This window comes from Bombyx mandarina, chromosome 09 (assembly GCF_030267445.1).
Source record: "Bombyx mandarina strain Sakado chromosome 09, ASM3026744v2".
Classification (NCBI taxonomy): Eukaryota; Metazoa; Arthropoda; class Insecta; order Lepidoptera; family Bombycidae; genus Bombyx; species Bombyx mandarina.
The window spans coordinates 12573698-12601534 of record NC_143216.1 but is presented as its reverse complement, the minus strand read 5'-3'; the positions used below and the strand labels follow the sequence as shown (position 1 = coordinate 12601534).

At 38.2% G+C, this 27837-nt stretch overlaps 1 protein-coding gene and 1 long non-coding RNA gene across 9 annotated transcripts in view; one reads left to right on the top strand and one right to left on the bottom strand.

Moving 5' to 3' along the window:
* Window positions 1–26055, top strand: part of tmod (tropomodulin) — a 100499-nt gene extending 74444 nt beyond the window's left edge. For 4 of the 8 annotated variants that reach the window (XM_089729928.1, XM_089729926.1, XM_089729929.1 and 1 more), the window contains exons 3-12: window positions 3187–3354; window positions 10097–10220; window positions 14457–14572; window positions 15478–15582; window positions 16275–16526; window positions 18152–18299; window positions 19385–19754; window positions 19949–20031; window positions 21425–21478; window positions 23720–26055. In XM_089729928.1, coding sequence (XP_089586054.1) covers window positions 3187–3354; window positions 10097–10220; window positions 14457–14572; window positions 15478–15582; window positions 16275–16526; window positions 18152–18299; window positions 19385–19754; window positions 19949–19991 — 1326 coding nt within the window. In that variant the 3' untranslated portion in view covers window positions 19992–20031; window positions 21425–21478; window positions 23720–26055. Of the gene's footprint in view, window positions 1–3186; window positions 3355–10096; window positions 10221–14456; window positions 14573–15477; window positions 15583–16274; window positions 16527–18151; window positions 18300–19384; window positions 19755–19948; window positions 20032–20484; window positions 20542–21424; window positions 21479–23719 lie in introns of all 8 variants that reach the window. The other 4 variants (XM_089729927.1, XM_089729932.1, XM_028177370.2 and 1 more) reach the window with 4 other exon arrangements.
* Window positions 13397–14376, bottom strand: LOC149502361 (uncharacterized). The gene is made up of 2 exons (XR_016323574.1): window positions 14221–14376; window positions 13397–13924 (listed from the first exon to the last, which is right to left on the bottom strand). It is a non-coding gene; the product is annotated as an uncharacterized LOC149502361 (long non-coding RNA).
* Window positions 26056–27837: the final 1782 nt, after the last annotated feature.

Here is a 27837-nt window from a genome sequence, read left to right as displayed (position 1 = left end):
AATAGTTTAGTGGAGCTTTAGTCCATACTGTAGCTACTGAAAATTAGTTTAATTTTAAATTATCCGCCTCCGTGGGTAGTTGAATAATGAGAACTACGTTTCCTAACGTCCCTCTCAGAAATAAGACGGCTGAATGAAATAAGTCATTGTGTTTAAATATCTCTAACATATCTTTCGATTTTAATAAGTAAAAAATAATTTATCATCAAAGATCTTGGATGCTACGTAATATTTAAAGGCCACCGTGGTTCTTCAAAAACATGAACTTTTTGACGGTGTTCATTGAAAAATATTGTCACTTTTATATGGTTACAGAGACTATAATGCAGTGATTCTCAACCTTTTTTTTGTTGCGGCACATATTTAACGATTTCAAAATTTGCGGCACACAAAGAAAAAAATAAAAATTATTTACTTAAGTACTACCGAATCACATACATTTGCCAATTTTAACGAAAGATAAGGTGCAGTAACTACTATGCAACACCTTGTGAATCCCAACTATCACTAAAACAACACGTTTTGTACGCAGAAGTGGCAAGTGTGCGCCGACTTGAGACATATTCCTATTGCTATGCACGCCGCTTCATCACAATTTGGCACTAAGAAAAACCGCGTTGCAAAGCAAATAATAAAATAATTTATTTTTTTGTGGATATAAATATATATTCATGTTAAAAATATTTTTCTTTTTAAACGATATAATTTAATAATAATAACATTATTATATATTTGCAAAATTTGGCTGCACACTTTTGAAATTTGGCGGCACACAAAAGTGCCGCGGCACAGTGGTTGAGAATGACTGCTATAATGTATTCGAAAATTTAGACATAATTTATAATGACAATAAAAACGCGAAATAAACACGTAAAATCAGTTTTAATTATATCTACGATTCGCGTAAATCGTGGAAAATATTATGTTCCATAACTGTTTCACTACTAGATATACGTACTTATACTATAGGCACTACCATCGATCATATTAGATCCTCTAAATCTGGATTTTACTGGTGGTAGGACCTCTTGTGAGTCCGCACGGGTAGGTACCGCCACCACGCTTATTTCTGCCGTGAAGCAGTAATGCGTTTCGGTTTGAAGTGCGGGGCAGCTGTTGTAACTATACTGAGACCTTAGAACTTTTATCTCAAGGTGGGTGGCGCATTTACGTTGTAGATGTCTATGAGCTCCAGTAACCACTTAACACAAGGTGAGCTGTGAGCTCTTCCACCCACCATAACACCATTGATCTTATTCTAAATGAGAAGACAGGTTGGAGCTTTATAAGAACGGTCTAAGACGACCGTGTCTAAATGTGTCATTCGAATGGTCTTTATTCCTTTTTATTCTGAATTTTGCTTTACATTTCGGCTCACGAAGCTTATGCCCGAACCTTTTAAATAAAATACAAATTTATTAATAAAGCATATTAAATTTTATTCACGCATGCAAACATTCTACGTGGCTAAAGAAGTTCCGAAATTGAATCGTATTAATTTTACAAGCTGACCGCATGTTAATAGCATTTAAATTATCGGTATCGGATAAAAATCGACATGATAAGCAATGTTATGCTATTGAATTCAAATTTATGTGATAGTGCACGTTCCGTCAGCTCTTTTAGTGAACTGTTTGTGATAAGATAGAAGTTCATCGAATGCTTGTAATTCGTTGGATCGTGAAGTAATCAATGCTTGTCATGTCTTTCATAATTGGAAAAATGGGCCTACAGAGACACTTAGGTGAAGAGAAATTAAATAGCACATCGGACAATAGACACAGCCCACTGAGTTTCTCGCCCGATCTTCTCAGTGAGACGCATTTCCGATCTGCTAAGCACTGCTCTTGCTAGGGCCACTGTTAGCAGCACTCCCAGTTAGAGCCCCGTGAGCTCACCTACACGTCAAGGAGAAGCTGAAATAGCCTCTCAAGGCTATCAGCATAGGTGGGAGAAAAAAAACATCCTAAATGCTGTATATGAGTTCTAATACTTCCTGCGCTTTAAAAAAACAAGACATCTCTGTCGTGCGAAGGCCGTAACTTCAATTTAATTTAGTGTACGAAAGAGATGCATATATATCTAAGAGGTCCCATTAAAACGGAATGCCTGTAATGAACGTGATAACCGTTTCTACAAAATTGTCCATTTAAAACAAATATAGAGAGTAGATTACGAGTTATTGTAAACAAACACAAACGCAAAACATACAACGCATAATACAAGTGCACAAATGATGGTCTTATCGCTGAGAGCGATTTCTTCCAGACAATTTTATATTTTATTACTGTTGGTAGGACGTCTGAGCCGTGAGCCTGCACGGGTAGGTACCACCGCCCAGCCTATTTCTGCCGTGAAGCAGTTCTGCCTAAGCAATTTTTTATTTATTTCATTTACTTCAGATTTTGCATCCATATTACACTTCATTACACTGCATTAACATTTCATTTATACTAGAATTAAATAAAAATAATAACTACAATCTCGGACTAAAACAAAAGCAATAATAATAATAATAAAAACAAAAAATCAAATAATAATAATAATAAAACAAAAACTCAAAATTAACATGAAAACTACCTTAACCTAAAGGCTGGTTTGGATCCAGAGTGCTCAACATGCACACGTGTCCAGTGTTGCATTATTGGGCAGTCCAGATCCATCTGTGAGGCGAACAGCCGTAGGTAGCGGTTGCGACTGACCCGCACGCGACGAATCAGGGAAGCAATTTGCTTACGAATGATTGCTGCGAAGCTATCTATTCGCGCATCCGCAAACATCCCCGACGCACCCCAGTGACGCGGCAGCCACATCAGCGTATCCCATCATGCGTTTCGGTTTGAAGGATGGGACAGCCGTTGTACTGAACTGAGACCTTAAAATTCGTGTCTCAAGGTGGGTGGCGGCATTTACGCTGTAGATGTCTATGGGCTCCGGTAACCACTTAACACCAGGTGCGCCGTGAGCTCGTCCAGGTGGACAAGAGTAGTTTAAGGAAAGAAATTAACCGCAGTGAACTTATAGATTGAAAAAACGAGAAATCGATTATATATAACATACAACAATACAAATGATAAAACAATTGTCACATAAATATCACGTCTTAAATAAACACTTATGAAACATAAACGTTATGTTTTTTTTTTTTTTTGTAATGTACTAATTAGACATTAATGTTTATTACAGGACAATTTCCTTCCACCGTCACAGCGTAACAACTACGCTTGCGAGAAGGATCCCACCGGTCCGTTGAATCGCAAGAAACTGATAGAGCACATCAACAAGCAAGCACTGGAGACCCCCGACCGGCCCGAGGTCAAGCCTTTCGTCCCCGGCGTCGTCAGGGGCAAGAAGGTAAGGTATCAAACGCGACCAACGCAAAATTTTTATCTAGTTTCATAGTTTAATTGAAAAGAAAGAAAAAATTGGGCAAACGCGAAATGTTGTTTCTCTCTTTCACCATCAATATTGCGTTGCAAGATACATTTCTTTATTGCTTAGATAGTTGGGCGAGCTCACGGCCCAAAGTGTTTACCGGAGCCCATAGACATACATGTACAACTTAAGTGCCGCCACTCACCTTGAGATATGATTTCTAATATCTCAGTTTTTATAGTACATAATAATGGATGTTGACTTTTGTTTTTCGTTTTTAGCAACATCACTAATCTTTTTTTTTTGCTTTGATGGGTGGACGAGCTCAAAGCCCACCTGGTGTTAAGTGGTTACTGGAGCCCATAGATATCTACGACGTAAATGCGCCACCCATCTTGAGATATAAGTTCTAAGGTCTCAAGTATAGTTACAACCGCTGCCCCACCCTTCAAACCGAAACGCATTACTGCTTCACGGCAGAAATAGGTAGGGTGGTGGTGCCTACCCGCGCGGACTCACAAGAGGTCCTACCAGCAGTAATATTTAAGAAATCAAGAACAAAAAGAAATTCACTCTCGAATTTGTAATATTAGTGGAATTCATTTAAGTATACTAAATAGAAACAAGAAAAAACAACAGAAAATATGATATTACACTACGTTGAAAAGTCAGTAACGCGTATTGTCGCCGAACAATACAAGCCCACATGATAATTACGGAGTTACTCCGAAGCTATTTTTGTAGTAACGTCATTGTCTGAAAATTATGAGTAAAACGAAGGAGCATATTACGCTTCTCTGATCTCATCTTGCGACATCGGAGATGAAGAATTATCTAGAAAGTCCTTGATGAACGTTAAACATCTTATATATTATTACATACCTTTAAACGAGCAATTCTTGTATATATATATATATATAATCTGAATCTCTGAAACGGCTGCAACGACTTTCATAAAATTTATTATACAGGGGATTTCGGGGGCGATAAATCGATCTAGCTACGATTTATTTTCAGAAAATGTTGTTTTATTCGCGTTTTCAATAATCAACTCTTCCCGACATCTATTGGCGAATAATAATACTATTTTTCTTAATTGAGGGTAACTAACCGCTTTAAAGACACAACAAGATGGCGTTATCCAAAAAAAAAACGGTCGGTCATCATCTAGTACTTATTATATAGGCATTTTGATACATTTTAGGTTAACGTGTACGGTACGGTACGTGAATGGAAATTGGTGCGATTTTGCCCAATAAAACAATACGAACGACTTTTTCAGACTTTTGTCAGGAATTAATGGTGTTTTTTCAGTTTCTACGTGCCGTAGTATCTGCTCTAGTATCCATTTAAAATTGGGTAGGCTCATTCGAAATAATATTCAATGATTTTAATTGGTGATGAAATGTTCAAACTGAAAATAATGACGAACTAACCAGACTGCGATTTGTAGAATAGAATGTGAATTATGATAAACCATGGCCCTACGTTATAGAAGGCTCGAGTTAACAAATAAAAAAAATTGTTCAAATAGGGGTTTGCGTACACTTCTTTTATTATATATAAATAGGTCCAAGAAAAATATAACTGCAATAAAGAATATTGTGAAGCGATCTATATATAGTTATCTATATATAGATATAGATATATATTGTTTTATTTTATAGAGTCTTAATTGATCGTTTAAATAAAATTAATACAATTTTTTTTTCGCATCACTATTTTTCGCCAGTTATTATCAGTTCTGTTACTACCTACTAATGGAGTAGATAAATTAATATTCAAATTGAAATAAATCATTTTTGTTTTTGAAACACGATTACATCGAATCTACTACGCGTGAAATAAAATGCCTAAAATACAAAAAAAAGCCAAGCTATGCGGAATTGTTCTGTTAACGAGTGATGTTATGTTTCGAATCACATATCGATAGTTTTTAATACGTTTACCTCATCCGAGTCCCACACGAATACCGCCCACGGAATTCGCGCCTTCAAACATCACTCATTGCTCGTGAGTAATGTGGAATCTTCCGCAAATCGTAGTAAATGCATTGTACAAAACACCGCGCAAATAAAACTTCACTACGGCTACTACCGGTACATCGTATTGGGGTCACGGGTTCGAATCCCGCTAAGAGAGGATATTTGTATGATATATATAAAAATGTATTTCCCAGGGTTATGGATGTATATTAAATATATTTATGTGTATAATAAAAATATTACATTTATTTCCGTTATCTGGTACCTGTAACACAAGTTCTTTACGAACTTACCCCGGGACCAGTTAACGTGGCGTGATTGTTAGTAAATAATTATTTATTTATTATATCGTATGTAGCCTACGCAGCCCACTGAGTTTCTCGCCGGATCTTCTCAGTGGATCGCGTTTTCGATCCGGTGGTAGATTCTGCGAAGCACTGCTCTCGCTAGGGCCAGTATTAGCAACACTTCCGGTTTGAGCCCCGAGAGCTCACCTACACGCTAGGGTAAAGCTGAAATAGCGTCTCAAGGCTATCAACAGAGGTAGAATAAAACACTTAAATTCGTTTGGTAATTTATGTTTGCACGACTGTATACCATCGGTTTGTACGTGCATAATGTAATGAAATCTTATAATTTAAAAAAAAAAAACAATACTATGTAGTATGTACTGCTAGTATGCAACCGGACATTATAATTATGACCTAATAATTACATTTTAACGATCATTCGGTCATTTATTTATGTGAAATTTAATGATTCGTATTTAAATCATTATTAATTAAAATCGAATAACGGTGTATTCGTGAGGCAGAGCTCCGGGTGGCCGTTGTCAAGATGACTGCGAAAAACACGGCCCCCGGCCCGGACGGAGTCCACGGCCGGGTATTGGCCTTGGCCCTCGGTGCCCTGGGGGACCGGCTCCTTGAGCTATATAATGGCTGCTTGGAGTCGGGACGGTTTCCGTCGCTCTGGTGGACGGGTAGACTTGTGTTGTTGAGGAAGGAGGGGCGCCCGGTGGATACAGCCGCCGGGTATCGTCCTATCGTACTGCTGGACGAGGCGGGAAAATTGCTGGAACGTATTCTGGCTGCCCCCATCGTTCGGCACCTGGTCGGGGTGGGGCCTGACCTGTCGGCGGAGCAGTACGGCTTCCGGGAGGGCCGTTCGACCGTGGATGCAATTCTTCGCGTGCGGTCCCTCTCGGACGAGGCCGTGTCTCGGGGTGGGGTGGCGCTGGCGGTTGACATCGCCAACGCATTTAACACTGCCCTGGACCGTGATAGGGGGGGCACTGGAGAGGCATGGAGTGCCCCTCTACCTCCGCCGGCTGGTTGGGTCCTATTTGGGCGCCAGGTCGGTCGTATGTACCGGGTACGGTGGGACCCTTCATCGTTTTCCGGTCGTGCGTGGTGTTCCGCAGGGGTCGGTTCTCGGCCCCCTCTTGTGGAATATCGGGTACGACTGGGTGTTGAGGGGCGCCCTCCTCTCGGGCCTCCGCGTTATTTGTTACGCGGACGACACGTTGGTCGTGGCCCGGGGGGATGATTATAGGGAGTCTGCCCGTCTCGCCACAGCGGGAGTGGCCCTCGTCGTCGGAAGGATAAGGAGGCTGGGTCTCGACGTGGCGCTCAGTAAATCCGAGGCTCTGTGGTTTCACGGGCCGCGGAGGGCGCCACCCGTTGACACCCACATCGTGGTTGGAGGCGTCCGGATAGGGGTCGGGGTGCAGTTGAAGTATCTCGGCCTCGTGTTGGATAGCCGGTGGGCTTTTCGTGCTCACTTTGCGGAGCTGGTCCCCCGATTGATGAGGACGGCCGGTTCTTTGAGCCAGCTGCTCCCGAATATTGGGGGACCGGATCAGGTTGTGCGCCGCCTCTACGCGGGGGTGGTGCGATCGATGGCCCTGTACGGTGCACCTGTGTGGGCTGAGCCGCGCAACCGGGCCACTATGGCTCGGTTCCTGCGCCGGCCGCAGCGCACCGTTGCCATCAGGGTCATCCGCGGATATCGCACCGTCTCCTTCGAGGCGGCGTGTGTTTTGACGGGGACGCCGCCATGGGAGCTGGAGGCGGAGTCGCTCGCTGCCGACTATCGGTGGCGCAGCGAGCTTCGTGCTCGTGTCGTGGTCGAGGCGATTGGCCAACCCCACGTGGGGGCTACGGACCGTCGAGGCGGTTTACCCGGTCTTTGATGACTGGGTGAATCGTGGCGAAGGACGTCTCACCTTTCGTCTGGTGCATTTGCTGACCGAGCACGGATGCTTCGGGAAGTACCTGCGCCGGATAGGGGCTGAGCCGACGACGAGGTGTCACCATTGTGGACACGACCTGGACACGGCGGAGCATACGCTCGCTGTCTGCCCCGCGTGGGAGGTGCAGCGCCGTGTCCTGGTCGCAAAGATAGGACCTGACTTGTCGCTGCCTGGCGTCGTGGCCTCGATGCTTGGCAGCGATGAGTCATGGAAGGCTATGCTCGACTTCTGCGAGTGCACCATCTCGCAGAAGGAGGCGGCGGGGCGAGTGAGGGAAAGCTCTCCTCACTACGCAGAAACCCGCCGCCGCCGAGCAGGGGGTCGGGACCGGGGTCGTATCCGTGACCTGGCCCCCTAAGAGCTAGGGGTCCCACCCGTTTTGTGCGGGGAGAGACCCAGACGTGGGGTGGCGTGCTTTGCACGTTCACCCGCAATAGGAAGCCGGGTGATGGTGGACCGCGTTCCCCCGACCGCTCTGGGGGAAGGTGTAACGCGGCGCCATCAAAGCGGGCTCTCGGCCCGCTGAACGAGGGAACCGGTGGTCGTGTCGCTGGCGGCCACCGGTCTGGCGTCCGTGGGACGGTGGGATGGATGTAATGTGCTCTGCGTCAACCCTGTCCCGCCGTTTCAATAGCCCCGACTGGGCTCCGGCTCGGTCCGAGGTAGGGCGCCGGTTGTGAGCGGCAGGAGTTTTTAGTGAGGTTCAACTCCCACATACCCCACCTGCCGCGCGGGTGGGGATACGGCGATTTTCTCCTGTGGAAAAAAAAAAAAAAAAAACGGTGTATTCGTGTATAATTTGGTCCTTAATGACGTCTCACCTAATCCAGTTACGTTATTTGAGGTTAGGATTTTACGCGGCAGCTCTGGAAAAACAGCTGTTAAAAATACTAAAAATAATAATTATAATAAAAAAATAAAGAACATTTTGCTTGTTGTGTTTGTCATGATGTCTTAGAAAATGCTTGTACAATCGTGTAGATTTTTTTTTTCTTTTTTTTTAAATAAATAAATAATAAATATTTAATAACAATCACGCCACGTTAACTGGTCCCGTGCTAAGTTCGTAAAGAACTTGTGTTACAGGTACCAGATAACGGAAATAAATGTAAGATTTTTATTATACACGTACATATATTTAATATACATCCATAACCCTGGAAAAGACATTTATATTTATCATACAAATATCTTCCCTTGGCGGGATTCGAACCCGCGACCCCCCTGTGTAGTGACCATGTCACTTACCACTACACCAGACGGCAGAATGCCTCGGTGATCAGTGCTACATTTAGATTATGAGATCAAAATTTTGTAATTAATCAACAATTCGTAATATGTTGAAGCACACATCATTATTATTAATAATAAAGTTATTTTTATTTAATGCATTCATATTCAAACTGTAAAGAGCTACAATAATATAAGGAAAATATGGCTTATAGTATATAATTATGTGTGTGATTCTAAATTTGTATTGAAACATTTTCATAAAGGTTAATAAACCAGAATGCCACGGCAGGTCATGAAGGATATCAAAAGCAAGTATTTAAAATTATTTCAAAATACAAGGAATTATAAATTGGTATTAAAATAAAACAATGCATTTTCCCCGTTATGTTTCTTGTTCCCTGTTATGTATGTTTGTTATTTTATTACATGATACCTTACTCCGAAAAATCATTAAAAATGATTAATATAAGTGAATTTTGGATAGAATTTATATATCTTAACACGCTTTTACTATAATATTATAAATAATATTATAAACGTGTTTGTTTGTCCTTCTTTCAAATCGAAACGAAGCAACAGTTTTTTTTAAATGATATTTATAGGACAGTAGCTTGACATAGGCTACATTTTATTCCAGGAAAAACATCTGATTTCCACCTAGAAACTGTTTTATTAGCTTCAGAGAAGTTAGGTGAGACTAGAAAAATAAAATGATACTTTTCCTGGAAGTCGTCGTGGCTTAAAGGATAAGACGTCCGGTGCATTCGTATCTAGCGATGCACTAGCACTTTTTTTTTTGAAAATTATCACGTGGGATCCTGTTAGTTGAACTTTAGTTGTTTATTAAAATGGGTCACTGAACGAAGCCGTAACGAAGTACGCGGTCTATGAAGTGTTAATCACTTGCCTAACTAGTGATTACCGCGTATTATTAAAGTAATTGTTTCACGCGACTTCATTCGCGAGATTTTTTTTATTGCGTAGATGGGTGTACGACCTCACAGCCCACCTGGTGTTAAGTGGTTACCGGAGCCCATAGATATCTACAACATAAATGCCGCCACTCACCTTGAAATATGAGTTCCAAAGTCTAAGTATAGTACAACGGCTGCCCTACCCTTCAAAGCGAAACCCGTTACTGTTTCATGCAGACTCACAAGACTTCCTACCTCTCCTCTACCTCTACCTGTAACTAACTCTTCTACAGAACTCTTCCGATTAAACAAACACGAGACTTTTGAATTTCCAGTGGATCCCGCCCCCGCCTCCGGAGAAGGTGCGCGACGCCGAGGAACAGATCACGATCGATCTCGGCGATGAATACGAACAGGCTCTCGGCACTGCATCACAGGAGGAGATCATTGATCTTGCGGGTATGTGTAAATCAACATATTCAGGGACGTACCCACAAAAATTGCAGCTGCTGACATAAATCTACCCACAAGTTTTGTACTTCTATGTATGTACCGGTTCTCGCATTTTTATTGCATAAATGCGTGGGCGAACTCACAGCCCATCTGGTGTTAAGTGGTTAGCGAAGCCCATAGACATCTACAATGTAAATGCGCCACGCACCTTGAGATGTAATTTCTAAGGTCTCAGTATAGTTACAGTTACAACGGCTGCCCTACCCTTCAAACCGAAACGCATTACTACTTCGCAGAAATAGGCAGTGCGGTGGTACCTACCCGTGCGGACTCACAAGAGCTTCTACCACCAGTAATAACGCAAATTATAATTTTGCGGGTTTGATTTTTATTACCCGATGTTATTCCTTCACCGTGATCCAAATCCAAAACGGCGAAAATTTCCAATCAGAATTTGATTCTGGCCTAATTAGACATTTATTTCAAGTACGAAGCACATTAATTAATATGAATTGATGTGCCTTAAGTGTAGTCGATATTGTATGTCGTATCAATCTCCAATCCTTGTTCAGTGTGCTTAGTGCGAGTTTTTTAACGTTTTCGATAGCGTAAAAGTTAGCTCATATTTGTATGGAATGGGATCGTTTGCCTACGTTTGCCGCTAGGGGCGCTGTTCCAACTGCATACAAAAATGGCTTAACTTTTACGCTATCGAGAACGTTAAGAAGCTCGCACTAAGCACACTGGTCGTAATGTCAGGATAAAAGAACGAAAAGCTAATTGTGACCGTTTTGTGCACTAGAAAGTCGTCGTGGCCTAAAGGATAAGACGTCCGGGGCATTCGTGTTGAAGCGATGCACCGGTGTTCGAATCCCGCAGGCGGGTGACAAGTTTTCTAATGGAATACGTACTCAACAAATGTTCAACTTCCACGGTGAAGGAATAACATCGTGTAATAAAAATCAAACCCGCAAAATTATAATTTGCGTAATCACTGGTGGTAGGACCTCTTGTGAGTCCGCGCGGGTGGGTACCACCACCCTGCCTATTTCTGCCGTGAAGCAGTAATGCGTTTCGGTTTGAAGGATGGAGCAGCCGTTGTAACTATACTTGAGACCCTAGAACTTATATCTCAAGGTGGTTGGCGCATTTACGTTCTAGATGTCTATGGATCCCAGTAACCACTTAACACCAGGTGGGCTGTGAGCTCGTCCACCCATCTAAGCAATAAAAAAAAAATGTGGCACCACTATTTCAACTATTTATTTATGCCCTAGCAAAACTATAAGCACGTTCCAGTTTGCTGTAGCGGCTTCACGCCAAGTCCAAAAGACGTTGTCACGCAGCAATTCGCATTACATCATTACTTTATTGTCTCTTAAAGTTTTATACAAGACTAGGAACGTCTTTATAAATTATAAAAACATCAGAAATGTACTGGCAACATTCCAGACGCTCTCTGTCACCGGGCGGGCTATTGAGATTTTTAGTTTGTGTTTCTCATCGAGAAGCTGACTTTCTGATTTCTTAATTTTAAATTCGGTCTATAAACATAATGATGAGGTTGCAAGGTCAACAGTTAGGGGAAAAATAAATGAATGAAACCTTCCGAAGTGTTCCGATTCACTCGCAAGTCAGATTGTTATTGTTGTCTATGTTTGTCTTTTTTATGTCGCTTACTAGCGTATAAACAATGATTAAGTCATAAAAATATCATTTTGACAACAATTTAAAATGAGAAAAAACTTCAGAGGTGTCAAGGGACACCCGGATGGAACGAAGTTCCTTTCGATTAATTAGTGAAGGAATTGTATTTTTTTTTTTAAGTTATAGTAATAAATTACGGCATTATGAAGAAGAAAAAAACAATACTATGAACTAAATTACTATTGTTGAAATGCTATCTCGAGAAACTGTACTCATTACGCGGACCAATCGGATACGAGCAATGTCACGCGATAAGCGCCTACACGTTGATTGGTCAGAATGACGGATCTAAAAAGTGTCGTGACAACTTTTCGTAAGAACTTTTTCCGTCTAGCCCCCTTTCACAACGCGCGATAAGGAACTTCGTTCCAAAAAGTTTAAAAAACAATTAGATGCTTTTACGCTTTGATGTTTCATAAAAAAAACTAAATTTTAGTGAAATTGTTTTTATAATAGTGCAAATGAAAATCATAAAACCAAAAATCGATGACGTAAGAGAACCTAAAAAAAAAGAAAAAACGTTCCTGTCTATGGCACCTTCTAATTTACAAATAGAGATGTAACACAAGTAAAATTGATGTTACAGAGGCGTGCTGTCGTAATATATGATAAGTGCAAAAAGAACAAAATGTTTGCTAGCGGATCCCTATATTCAAAAATCTTGATCATACGTAAAACATTGACGATTCAACACAGTCAAAATTATTGATAGAGAGAGAGAGAGGAAATAAAACGAACAGAGAACTTTGCTCTTGTAAAATCTATTAAAGAAAAACACGAATGCTATTGACGTTTTAACTCGATTAATAAAATCGATTTAACGTTTACGATACGAAATATAAACATTGTAGATTTTATGTTCCGCATCTGTTTCGATGATTTAGTTGTTTTAAATATATATTAAATCTGTTTTTTTCTGTCTTATAAAATACTGGCCGTACTTGCCCGCTTCGCTGCGCATTTAAAATTATTATTTCTCACCCCCACTAAGATTCTCATCATTAACGCTCCCGCAAATGGTGTAGGGAGTCCAACACTCATATAAATATTAGCCTATCCATTAATTACATCTATTTTCTACATGGATACCAAGTTTCAAGTCAATCAGATGCATGGTTCAGTAGTTATAACGGAACATCCGTAAAAACTACTGTAGATTGATATATTAATATAGATATAGAAGTATAGATTACTTTGACATAATCTTCGATCATCAATAGTAACTAGATAAAGGGACACGTACAAAATTAAAGAAAAAGCTGTCCGCGTGAATATACACATAAATAGCTACATTCATTTACTAACAAACGAAGAAAAAAGTTTTGAAACAGTTTTAAGTTCAAACTAATTACAACTATGGCACTTTGTAATAAAGTCACAAATCTCCAAAACATTATCTAATACTTACGATCATTCGTCACATAAAATGAGCAAAGTAATAAATTAATCCTGTCACTTACAAATAAAAAAACATATGTTAAACAACTTTTAATGTTAAATCAACCTTAAACGACAACAAATAAAGTACTTTTTCCTTTTATTGCTCTGAGAACTAACATCGTTTTGTTTTATTTATTTTTGCTTTTTGAAATTTCGTTTTCGGCTTACTACAGGAGGTAAGGGAGTCGCGTTGAACACTAAAATAATTTATTAATGAATAAAAGCAAAAGTTTAGTTGTTTACTTTTTATGTTTTGGAAATTTATGTTTGTTAGTATCTATACATTATTTCTTATATTATTAGCGTTACGTTTTTGTGTAATATATATTTTTATAGTATATTTTTAAGTTTTCGCGACCAGTGCACATAATAAAACAACGTTTAAACGGTTTCAAGCGCGGTATTTTTATTACAATGTTTCGGCCACGTTTCAGTAGCCGTGAGCACGAAAGGCAAAGATGTCCAGTGTCAATGAGCAGAGATCTTAGCTGGCTTATAAAAGTCATCTCTTGTTTCTCTGGCGACAATCGAGATCCATTCTGCACACGTGATTGCTAGTAAAGCTAAAATAAAAAAGGAAAGCTAAGTATCTAATGAGAGTCCAACAAACAGACACAAAAGCAGCATTAACCAATTTTAACCAACTAATTTTGAAGTACTTCTAACAAATTTTAAAAAATTATTAAAACACAAATCTACTCCGTGCGTTTACTGTTCTGTTAAACAAACGTTTGTCCATGTGTTGGCCGAGCCTTGGCCAACATTTGTAGCGGTGGCTAAAAATCGGTAATTTTGTTCAAAATTTAATATTATTTATTAGTTTAAAGTTTAAAATATAGTTTATACTTCATGTACTTACCGAAAGTAAGATACTCCAGCCGTTAAATTGCTTTTTCGGGCATTACTTTTGCAACTTTTGAATACACACTGCGGCATTGTGAGACGGGTTGACATTGGCTGTGTTTGAAGCGAACTAAACAAAATAACAGCTCACATTTCAAGTGAGCTGTTATTTGACGAGACGGATTTTCTGCACCGACCGTGTATCTAGTTACTATTGTTGATCGAAGGACATAATGGTATGTTTCATTTCAGCCATCCTCGGATTCCACTCGATGATGAATCAGGACCAGTACCACGCGTCGCTTCTGAACAAGGGCCAGCCCGTCGGACTCGGATGGGACGGCATCACCAAAGCCACCAAACCCAAGGTACCACCACAATCCAGTACAACCAGCATCTACGAAGGTTTTCCTTGACGCTCACCTGGCTTATCATTTGAGATCTATCCTGTTATGGCTGACGTGAAATGACGTTATAATCCGTCATCCTGTTATGGCTGACATGAAATGACATCATAATCCGTCAAACATAACGACCAAAGCTCTAATTGAGCAAAATAAACTGCAATATAAAAAAAGGAATTTGTTATTTGATTATAATACAGAGAGACAATTTATTTTTTATTTTTTTATTGCTTAGATGGTTGGACGAGCTCACAGCCCACCTGGTGTTAAGTGGTTACTGGAGCCCATAGACATCCACAACATAAATGCTCCACCTACCTTGAGATATAAGTTCTAAGGTCTCAAGTATAGTTAACGGCTGCCCACCCTTTATATGCAATGTTTAAATATTAACATTTTGCGGCTGCAGCAATGACATAATTGTAGTCGTCTTAACTATACCGCACTGTATTAATATGGCCCTCTATCGCATCCAAATAACGTACTATGATTTTTTATTGCTTAATTGCGTGAACAAGGTCACGACCCTACTGGTGTTAAGTAGATTAACTTAGTTCTTAGATAAATTGAGTACTCCACCTTGATAAGTGAGGTCAGGATTCGTTCATATTGTAAAACGGTGGTACCACTTCATCCCAGAATTCTTGACTGGGCAGGATGGGGTTACTCGTGAGGACTTTCATTATGCTGCAGTATGCTGGTGGAATAACATTATTCATTCTCCAGTGAATCCTTTAAGTACCTACTAGGACACCCATGTGAAGAGACCCTGGTGCTATTCTACGTCCCCACACCACTCAATGACCAACAATACTGTTAATGTGTTATTGTTAATGTCATTAATGGTTTTTGCTTTTGAATCGTTACAGGTATTTCCAATGGACCCGCCCAACGATACGGACCCGGATGAAACGATCGCTCGAGTGCAACAAAATGACCAGAAGCTGACTGATCTCAATTGGAATAATATTAAGGTCAGTACATACAAAGAATGTGTTTTTGTATTTTTTGGCAACGGGATTAACGTCACACTGCCTAGATTAGGCTGTGCGTCGTTAACTTAGGCCCTAGAGTCAACCTTTTAATGGTTATCTATGATATGAGTTCTTTATTCAAACGACATATTTTTGGATGACTGTATTTATATAGATAGATAGATAACATCGGACGTCACGCGATAGATAGATAATATTGGAGGTTGAAATCTGTTAGACTGTTAATAAAAAGTATTTCAATACTTTGTTCCTCAGGTAAAAAATACGATGATAACATTAAAAGATTGTTGAGTAGAAAAGTCTATGTTAGATTTGAGATTTGAGACTTGCGAACTCAGAAAAGGGTATATCTCTTTCAAGCTTTGTTTGTTACAAAGCTACAAAGCTTGTTACAACAAATTAAACAGATTCTATGCAATCCATTTTTTCTTTTCTTGGTTGGATGGACGAGTTCACGTCCCACCTGATGTTAAATAGTTACCGGAGCCCATAGACATCAATTCTGCCACCCACCTTGAGATAATAGTTCTAGAGTCTCGGCTTTAACAGTACAACGGCAGTCAAATCGAATCGCATTATTGCTTTACGGCAGAAATAGGCGGGGTTGTGGTACCTACCACAAGACGTCCTATCGCCAGTAATAAAACCACCGTCTATGAATGTATTTCCAGAACATAAGCGACGAGAAGTTCGAGAAGCTGTTCGAGGCGCTAAAGAGCAACAGCCACGTGGAGGTGCTGTCGCTCGTGAACGTGGGGCTGACGGACCGCACGGCGGGCGCGCTGGCGGACGCGCTGCGGCACAACACGGCGCTGCGCGTGCTCAGCGTCGAGACCAACTTCATCTCGCCGCCCGCGCTCGTGCAGCTCGTGCGCGCGCTGCTGCACACCAACACCGTCGAGGAGTTCCGGGCCTCCAACCAGGTACGCACATACCTTAGAGAACCAACCTTACACCAACAGATACCCGACCTTAGAGAACGTGTTAACTTACTCAGACGGCCTAATTGTATAAACTAGTGGATCCGTAGTAGTCGAAATTCGACTATAATTAATTGAAATTATAAATTTGAACATTATTAGGACTCTAAATTATCAAAGTCTTTTTATTATACTTCTAGAATCAACAGTAATAGTTTCAAATTGAATGATACATTATTTTAATAAATACATTATGCATAACCACACCCTTATATTATCCCATTTACCTAGTCAGGTCATAAGTATTGTCACACAGTAAAAACTTTTCTTTTAGAATGCTGGCCACAAAAAAGTTTATTGAATTCAAATTTCGAATTGTTCATGAAGATAAAAATGTATACTTTTAGAATTTTACTCCTATTTTAAATATGGAGTGGACGCAGAAGACCGTGTTGCAGTTATTGCGTTGCATCGTTGCGGTTACGCGCCAATTCAAATTTTTAACATACTGAAAATTTTGAATATAACCAAATGATTCGTTTATCGTACCATCAGACGATACAATGAACACTCTAGTGTAGATGACAGGTCAAGAAGTGGTCGCCCTCGGTCTGTTAGGACTCCAGCAGTGATAAAAGCTGTGAAGGCGCGAATTCAAAGAAATCCCAAACGTAAGCAGAAACTGTTGGCCCTTCAGATGGGGTTAAGCAGAACCACGGTGAAAAGGGTGTTAAATGAAGACTTAGGGCTTCGGGCATATCGAAGAAAAACAGGTCATCGTTTGAATGCTCGTCTAATGGACCTGAGACTGAAGAGATGCCGCGCTTTGTTGAAGCGGTACGCGGGAAAAAAATATCGGGAAATTCTTTTTTCGGATGAAAAAATTTTTACCGTAGAAGAGAGCTACAACAACAAAAATGATAAGGTGTACGCACACAGTAGTGAAGAAGCGAGCAACCGTATTCCGCGTGTCCAACGAGGTCATTTTCCATCCTCGCTCATGTTAAGGTTGGGAGTTTCTTATTGGGGCTTAACAGAGGTACATTTTTGTGAGAAAGGTGTAAAAACGAATGCAGTTGTGTATCAAAATACAGTCCTGACGACCCTTGTGGTACCTGTTTCTCATACCATGTTCAATAACAGGCACTGGGTATTCCAACAAGATTCGGCGCCAGCTCATAGAGCGAAGAGCACACAAGACTGGCTGGCGGCGCGTGAAATCGACTTCATCCAGCACGAAGACTGGCCCTCCTCCAGTCTAGATTTGAATCCGTTAGATTACAAGATATGGCAACACTTGGAGGAAAAGGCGTGCTCAAAGCCTCATCCCAATTTGGAGTCACTCAAGACATCCTTGATTAAGGCAGCCGCCGATATTGACATGGACCTCGTTCGTGCTGCGATAGACGACTGGCCGCGCAGATTGAAGGCCTGTATTCAAAATCACGGAGGTCATTTTGAATAAACTTTAGTGTCATAAGAATCTATGTTTTATTAAGTTCATTTTGGTATATGAATGGTTACATAATGAATAAACTTGTTTCAATTATTTTACATTAAACGTGTGACAGAATTTATGACCTGACTATGTATATAACGTCAAAGGGTAAATGTTATTTGCGTTCCAGAGATCGCAAGTTCTCGGTAACAAGATCGAGATGGAGATAACTCAGCTCGTCGAACAGAATCCGACCCTGCTGCGTCTCGGGCTGCACCTCGAGTACAGCGACGCGAGGCACAGGGTCGCGTCGCATCTCCAACGGAACATCGATAGGAGTGAGTATCGATATCATTTATATCGATTTTACACAACCACGAAAAAAGCATTCGATTTAAAAAAAAAATACCGCTCATTTAAAATTTAAATTTAGGATTTGATTTTCAGTATATCCTTCTCTACGCAGAAATCCGTAGAAAGCTTATTCTGAAAATTATTTATTAAAAATATATAATTGTTGAAATGTATACTTTCCAGATTACGGTAGGTATTAATATATAATTAGAAATATTAATGTATGTAAACACAAAAAGGAGGTAGTTAATTGTTAATTACAAATTCGGCTGTAGTAATAAAAAGAACAATTAATTTCGATAAATTAATTTAATCTATATTGAATAATATCATCAAAATTAATTTATCGAATAAGAAAAAGCGAATAAAAATTATTAAATGTATTCAGTTCAAAATTTTTGAATACTTTTAAACTTGCTCTATAATTAATTGTTTACATGATTATTTTTATATTTCATTTGAATGAAAACTTTATTCGTTCAATCAATATACTATAAGTTTTCAATTTGTGTGACGTCATCTTTCACGAACTGACCGAATTGAACGACCACAATTGTGAATCACAGTGAACCTTCATTATACGTGATTAAATAAATTTCATATTAAAAACCGAAACAAAAATTGCCTCATAATGATATATTACGAACATTATTTTCATCACGTCGTATAACTCACCAGGTACATTTTCAACTCCAATATACGAATGATTTGGAGAAACTGTTTAATTATAAACCTTTATATATGTATTTAAAATCCATCATAATGTTAATTTTAATCGATTTCATTAATCACATTTCACTATATAACTTATCGATTATCAAGACGAATGAGTTCGATGATAACACCGATTAATATAGCGGCTTCGTTGACCATGGCACACAATGTGTGGTACATCACTATGATTAACTCGAATCATCAAGAATGGAAAGCGGAAACGCGAAGAAGTTGAATGCACGTTAACAGAGAAAAGAGGTCATCCAGTTTGCTCGCTCTTCATCGATCACATTGTAAATAATTCAGTCGAGTGTAAGCGTTGGAGGTAGCTCTACAGAGTCGATTTACGTATTAGATTGCCGAGTGCTAAAACGGGCGAGTGCCTCCCTGAACCTCCGGTTGCCGCGGGCGCGGGTCCAGCCCGTCGCCATCGACAACTCCCTCTTCAGCATGACTCCGCCCAGCGCGGAAGCCGTCACGCCGACAAACGACACGAAATCCATAACGGAGAACGTCGAGAAGTCCTTGGTGCTCGAAGCCAAAGAACCGCCCGTGGTTGAGGATCCGTCTCCGGTCGACTATACGGGAGAGAGGATAATCCCGGTAGCTACGGCGGAGACGAATGGCGTCGAGGCTGCTAATCGACACGTTGAGATCAGGACGGGAGATCAAGTGGATAGATTCGTCCGCGCCCAGCCACCAGATATAAACCCCAATCCGCATTCGTGAGTACTCACGATACACACACAACGCGTGCCCCCTGTCCCCGACCCCCGTTCCCACTCATCTCTGTTCATATATTTATGTGTCTAGACAAAGAATTGTATATTGAGCATCTAAAAATGAGCCAAACGCCTCATTGTTTGAAGGTTCAATTTAGATCGGCTAGTTGAGATATGTGTTATTATTATTATTCCAGTACGGAAAGACCTAACGCTGCGACTACAGTTCAGGTTCTTTAACAACCTGCAAAAGGGGGCGCGTAGCCAATAGACAACAGAGGTCAGAGCTCCTCGGGGCACCACGTGTTAGCACGGCGCCGTATAACACAACTTCGCTTATTGCAGCTTATACTTATTCTAATGAGTGTAATCATGCAGTTTTACAGTATCTCGGAAATTAGTCTATGGGTTGTGTCAGTGTTGCCATGTACAGGAGCATGGTGTTGCTGACATAAAAAAAAATTAAGCACCTGTATCATGAGTCCTAACCTATGTCACATTGATGAATACTTTAGAACTGCATTTAATAAGTGTATTTTAGTTAAAACCGTTTTGTTAAAGCTCTCGACGGGACAAGTTTTTATTTCCTTAACAAAAACTCCTTACTACTCTCTATCGAACAAATAGAATTAATTACAAATTTTACTTTCAAAACAGAGACTGAACAACACTAAATAAATATATTGTTATGTTTTTGATTTTTCTTTTTAACAGTTAACAATTTGATTTTTAGCCGAGAGGGGAGCGTAAGCCCGTATGGTATTTAGTAAGAACGGCCATTAGAACATCGGTAAAATTCCATGTTTATTTATTTGCTATTGGAAATTGCTGAAAATTAATTATGGCCGTATACGATATTTGCCGTGCTATTTTGTTTATTACGGAGTTGGAAGCGCCAGCGTTAATAAACATATTCGGCTTATGACTATTGCAGATCCATATGTTACAGAATGGAGGAGTGATTTGCGTTGACAGAATTGTTGTATTAATAAAATGTTGTGTTCGATTTTGAAGGGATTTTCCTTGTCAGATTGAATCTTCGAAGAGATTAAAAATTGAATATTCGTTATAATTTCTTTGGTGTGATAATAGCAAATGGTATTTATACCACTGTAGAAACATTTACATTTCCAATTGGAATATTATTTATGCTAAAACCAGTCAAGTTTATCCCTTTCAAATCGAATCTACTGTGACTTAGCGTAGAATTATAACCGAGCACGTAAACGTGTTTACAGCTAACAAAGCATTCGCCGAAACCCGAAAAATATAAAATGTGTTTGTTTTTTTTTTTACCTCAAAGCATGGTGTATGGTGTTTTTAACCTGTTTACAAATTAAACCTAAACTTTTAATTTGCCAATAAGTTTGATGCCCGTCGTATTGTATCGATATTCACTATTACTTTATTTTTATTATATGTACAAAACAAATTAGTTTATATTATCATTGCACAGTAAATCATTATGCTAATTGGTTACTTACATTAAAAATTTTCGTATTATTAAAATATTTTAATGACCAATACATTGTATTCGAATTAATAAATTTGACAGTTGACATAACATAACGTCGAGATTTTTTATCGACGTTACATCACTACAAGTGAATATCGATAATACTTACAGATAATAACTCGCTCGTTATCCTATATCCTCGTGTGTTATATTGCAGTACGCCAGCAGCGCCGGAGCCAGAATAGCGCTTAGACACTTAAACTACAATTAGGTAAGTCATCTGTCAATTTGACAGTAAGCTAATAACGACTTCATGTCATCGTCATCACTTTTGACAATTTAAAAGGTCAATTTCATTGAAGTGACTGAGGCCTATAGAGGGTAGAGGTAAGGAGAACCGTCTCATATGGGAGGAAGCTTGGAAAAGTGTCCCACTTTCAGTACTAAATAACAGTTCAAAATTTTCCACAATGGCACTAGCATAGGCACAGGGTATGGTATGAATTGAGCAGTTAACTGATTGAAGTATGCTGAGTTAGGAAATTTAATATATTTAACGACTACAATAGTTAGTGACAGATACAAGACCTCACATGTTTACGTAGTCCAAACTAATTTCGTCAATATAACCTAAAATTATAGCTGTGGTAAAACGTGGAGACATCGATTGCATTTTCTTATCAGCTTTAAATAAAATACTTTTTGTGATTTTGTAGTGCTTTCAGTTCTTTCGTCCTTTCGTCCTTTTTTATTTCTCTATCTTATTCTAATAACTTCAGCGCTTTTTTTTAATTTACCCGGATGCTACTGTAGCGCCACTCTTATTTAGCAGCTTTAACGGACACTTTTTACACACAGAAACGGTTCTTCTTACCTCTACCTACCTCTACATTCTGAGGTCTCATCCATCTGCTTAAGATGACTCATTGTTTTGTCGGTTTCGCTTAAACATTTTGTGCAGTTTTGTTAATTTTTTCAATCGTGCTGTGATATATTTTTAAATTTATAATTCAGGATATTGTATAGCCAAATAATCTAAAAATTTGTATATAAGATCTAAACTTTTCTACCATCATAGTTTTATTGATGAAGGCCAGCCAAGATAAAAGTAAAACATGAACAAAGCGTATAAGTACTTTGATCAATAAATTAAGTCAATATACTATAATAAACGACAGAGTCTAAATAACAAAAAAAATGTAAACACCCTAATATTCGTAATAGAATAATTTTAATGTCTTTTGATGATATTCGAACGTGAATGATCCTTCTTGATCGTCTACAGCTTTAGCACAAGAAGTAGGCATAGGGACCCTGGTAATGGGAATGGTGAAATCTAACCCATACATCTTTCGGTTGAGTTCCTCACCATATCTTCTTAGCCGGTCACGATTTCTATTCAATCATAGCTATATTCGCGAAGCAGCTGCCCTTAGCCATTCACGTGCTGTGGTAAAACTGGAAAGGTCTTTGGGCCACCAGTAATTCCTCCCTAAAAAAAAAAAGCTTATACAAACTTTTACAGGTAAGCTTTGTCACTATATTCGTGTACCCATTGTAAAATGATAAGTTGCATGTTGAAAGAACCTCCGTGTGTTACCTGGCATGTTTATGTATTGATTGAAACCAGGCACTCTTTTAGGAGCTACAACATGGATAATATTGTTCTAGGGTTAAACAAATTTAGCTTCTCCATTTGTCTAATTTAATAGATAACTTTATTGAAATATTCATTTATAATAGTGTGTGAAAACATTTGTTAGTAATTAAATATGAAATTGAAGATTTTATTCATTTGTCATCATAAACACACAAAACATTTCCTAATCCATTGATGCTCATTCAAATATGTACTTGATGTATTCTAGTGCAACTTTCAGAGGGCTTCCATATGCTCTGTAGTCTATATCAGTTGCATTAGCTAAATCTGTGACCCAAAAGGCTTTTATAAAATTCAGGTTTCGAAAAAAAAAAACAGTTCTTTTTAATATAATAACCCACAAATTAATTTCAGAAAGAAATAATTTATTACAAGATATTTCTTTAAAAAAATATTTTACATATAATTTGATCTTATTTATTGGACATTACAGCTATTAATGAAATAAAATATTATTATTTTTCACCCCCCACAAAGATTCTCATCATTAACGCCCCCGCAACTGGTGTAGAAAGTCCAACACTCATATAAATATTAGCCTATCCATTAAGTACATGTATTTTCTACATGGATACCAAGTTTCAAGTCAATCGGATGCATGGTTCAGTAGTTATAACGGAACATCCGTAAAAACCACTGTAGATTTTTATATTAGTATAGATATAGATTTTTTTTTATCCTTGTAGGCAGACAAGCATACGGCCTACCTGATGGTGAGTGGTTACCGTCGCCCATGGACTTCAGCAATGCCAGGGGCAGAGCCAAGCCGTTGCCTATCGTTTAATACTCTCCACGAGCCTCGTTTGAAGAAGTCTAATAATGATAATTGACAGTGATATGTTAATATTGCAGGCTGTCGCGTGCGTCGCATTACGCAGTTCACCCGCAGCCGCAGCTACGTCGTGGGCTGGATCCCGTGAGCGAGCGCCCGTCCCGCAAGCAAGCACGCACCGAACCGCGCACCGTTACCAACCCTATATCACCACGTGATGCCATGCCTTCAGTAGTCTACTCTCGTGAGTCTTTGCAGCCCAACTCGAGTAGTCCGGTTCGTAGCGAGCGTTCAGATGCTAATTTAATGTGTGAAATTTATCATCCCCGTTGGGACCTCCTCGGTCCGCGTTCAGATCGTAGTCCTTACCCGCATTCGGCTCGGTTCGCTGTTGGCCCATCGCTCTGCCGTTTCGGCTTGTGTGATTGTGTTCCATACATTGGAACGAGTCGATACATATTTCGTTATAACACACATCATTATTCGTCTCCGCATAATAATTATACAAAGATGGCGTTAGATATTTAAATGTTTAATTTTGTATCAACCAATCGAATGCATTGATTTTAAAATGCACTTTATATTTATTGTTTAAAAAAAATGTTAATTATAAGCATAATCGTTGCCTTAATCGCTTCGTATGTGTAGCTGCTTAGGTATAGTCAAATTAGATGTAGTTTTAGTTATGTGCTTGAAAATATCTGTACAATTATAAAATTGTATCGACTCTACCAAGGCACAATGACAGAAGTCGAAAAGCAGATTATATTTTTATGTCTGTGTTCTGAATGTTAGTCGCTGACAAGAATTGTGGTTCTGTGGTGGAAATTTTACAGAAAATGTTGACAAAGATTACTAGAGAGGCAGGACCGTCGCTAGTTACAATTGGATTCATTTCACTAATCAAACAATTATCCGGATTAGAGAAAGTCATCATTTTCTTTCAATAAAACGTGCCGTGATTTATTTTAAGAATAAAACTATATAGTGTATTGTGAAATTGCCAATGGTGGTAATCAAATTTAATTAAATCATTTTGAATAATTTGTTTCTATTAATTTTTTTCTTTTAGGACAATTTACTCTTATGTTCTAACTAGCGACCCGCCCTCGCTTCGCTTCGGAAACATTAAAACACACAAGAAAACAAAAAAAAAAAAATTAAAAAAAAGTAGCCTATGTTCATCAGGGACAATGTCGGCTTCTAATGGAAAAAGAATTTTTCAAATCGGTCCAGTAGTTTCGGAGCCTATTCGAAACAAACAAACAAACAAATCTTTCCTCTTTATAATATTAGTATAGATATGAATGAATTGAGAAAATTGAGAAATTCTAGTTTTTTAATTAAATTAATCTATTTGAGAAACCGTTTTCCATAGAAAATAATAAATTTTCTGTGTCAATGTCATCATTGACAGATGTAATGGCGGAAAAAAAAAGTTTAATTACTTAATGATGAACGCCCCATTTCCGGAACGAAACTACAATTCTTGCGAAATGATGTGAACGATGTACGTTTTTGAAAATATTAATGTTATTGTAATACTTATACTAGAGTGCTAATGAATTAAAAAAAAAAGATATTAAAATTGTAATATAATATTAAAGTAGTTTCACATTCCATTAATGCAAAACACATTTCTCTTAAAATATTTAGATCGAATATTATTATTTTTGACTAATGTTTCGACTGAACGTCTTGCCACCTTAAGAAATGTTAATGGAATTTCTATTTATTTACTAATTGAATTTGACTATGAGAGGTGATCTTTTGCATCAATGGAGTTAATTTTTAACTAAATTTTTAATAAAGCACTAGACCTTACGATTCGCTGTTTCGTAAAAACCTTTTTTATATGTGTAGTGAACGAATAATGCTAAAAATATACGTCTTATGTCTTAGTGCGCGAGCTCTATGTTTTGTCTCGCTCACTCTTGTGTTTTACGATGCGAGTGAGCGAGACAGATGCGGAGTCATCTGCGAATTAGCTTTACTATAAATATTTCACCTTTTGCTTTCTTGAAACAAAAAAAAGCTTACATATTTTTTTTTTAATTTAATCTTTATGTATATTTGATTTGTGTCTGAAGAAAGATGTGTCCATAACATTGTGATAAATGCATCATGAGTCTTATATTAATTTCCATTTTTAAAACAGTAAATACAGGATTTTGAATTTCGTTCTTACTGTCCATAAGAGGAGAAGATTGTAAATGAATTTAGTATTTTTTTTAAATGTAAAATTCTTTGTGACTATTAAAAAACATAATGTATTTTTATTTTTAACTATAGATTTATTTATGAGATTATGGGTTCAGGAGCATTTTGATCCATCGATAACTTCGACTTTAGGTTCGGATGTCCTGTAGTTTGTGACAACTGTAAAAAAAAACTTAAATAAAGTACATAAACAATTTCCCATTGGTTTTATTGAATTTCCTCTTCGTATTTGTGTTGGTTTTTTTTGTATTTTATATTAAGAATTTCACTGATTAGATTGAACCCATATCATGGTTCAGCGATGTAGCATTCAAACTTAAATAGTTTGAAGTTTGCTACTTTGAAGAATATAGTTATAGATTAATGTAGATTTTGGTTAGTAAAGTAATTAAAAAAAAACACATTCGTTGGATATTAAAATTTTATTTTAAGACAAAACAAATGCACTATAGGACAACAATATAGCTATTATTCATCTCGAAATCTAAAAAAGATATTATATTATTTAGTCATAGCTTGAATGATACCAAAATTTATCGACTATAGCAGAACGGTGATTTTATACAATTTAACTGTCGAATTCTTAAAACATATTCTTAAAGTTCGAGATGAAAACTGCGGTAACATTTACCCGCTAGAAAATCAATCAATTGTAACACCTAAGATCAACGATATGTTGCCAACAATAAAAACAGTAAACAATTTATATAATCTTCATTAGTTTGAAATAAATATTGTATTTCAACTGTCAAGGCTTTATGCTAGTTTAGTAATATAGTGGAGACATGAAGCAGGCAATAAACGTTTTGCAAAAAACTTTGAATACTTTTTTAGCTGGCAACACTTTCATTTTGACACAAGCAAACACTAAACAGTACCTGCTTGAAGAATTTTATTTAAAAGCCATTTTAACATTAAAATCTACAACAATTCGTGGTCCTAAGTAATTTTATTGTCATTTTTGGCTAGCCTTGTAGCGACACTTGTAAGTACAAATTAGGCCTTTAATTATCCTATAAATAGCACAATTCGCTTTTTGAAAATTTTAAAATACACATCAGTCAAAATTAGTAATATTTCTTAACAATCATTTAAAGAAACTATTTAATCCCTGATCTTCAAACATTAATTTGAGAGAGAGCAGGTGATATGAATCTGAATTAAAATGTCAATTTGAAGCATTCAACTTCGGATATTAGTTCGAATTGATTTCCAGTCTCTTCCGCCAATACGAAGATTCTTTTGAAACATCCAATCTACATTGATTACAAGTAAGTGTCATTTAAACTCCAACAAAGATAGTTTTTGAAGTTAAACTTCATTAGGCGCATGAGGGTAAAATTTTTACAGATGTAACGTCACGCAGGTATGCAACGGAAGGGTCGAAAAATTTTAATACAACGCCATCTATGAGATTTTTTAATACTAACGTGCGTATGAAACCTCTTGTAGTAAATTTCAATTCAGGATTATACGTGACGTTAAAATATCGATCACAGAGGGCGCTACCTCATACTATAAAAGATGATTTACAATTATTTACTAATAACAAAATTTTACATATAAAGACATTTAGGATAATTGTATTTTAATTTTTGAAGGTTTCACTTCTAACACGTGTGAATTGCACACGTTTCTTTTTTATTTTATGGAACGTTAAACTAAAATAACTACAACGACACGCTATTATTTTATTATAATGCCCCATTAGCCTATTCAATACGAAATGCGAGATATTTAAATGATAATATCAAAGCAAATTGATAGAATAACAATTTGAGCCTGTTTCATGATAACTCAAAAGAACAGACGTAGAAAGCCCAGTCTGAAAAAAAAAACAAAAATTCTATCCCCAATACTCAATTAGATTCGAAGCAGTCTAAATTATTATCGCGTACTACTAGGTACTTTATAGAATGTTAACAACGAACCAACAAATTAGTTCACTATCAATACCATAGACACGTATAACCGCGAC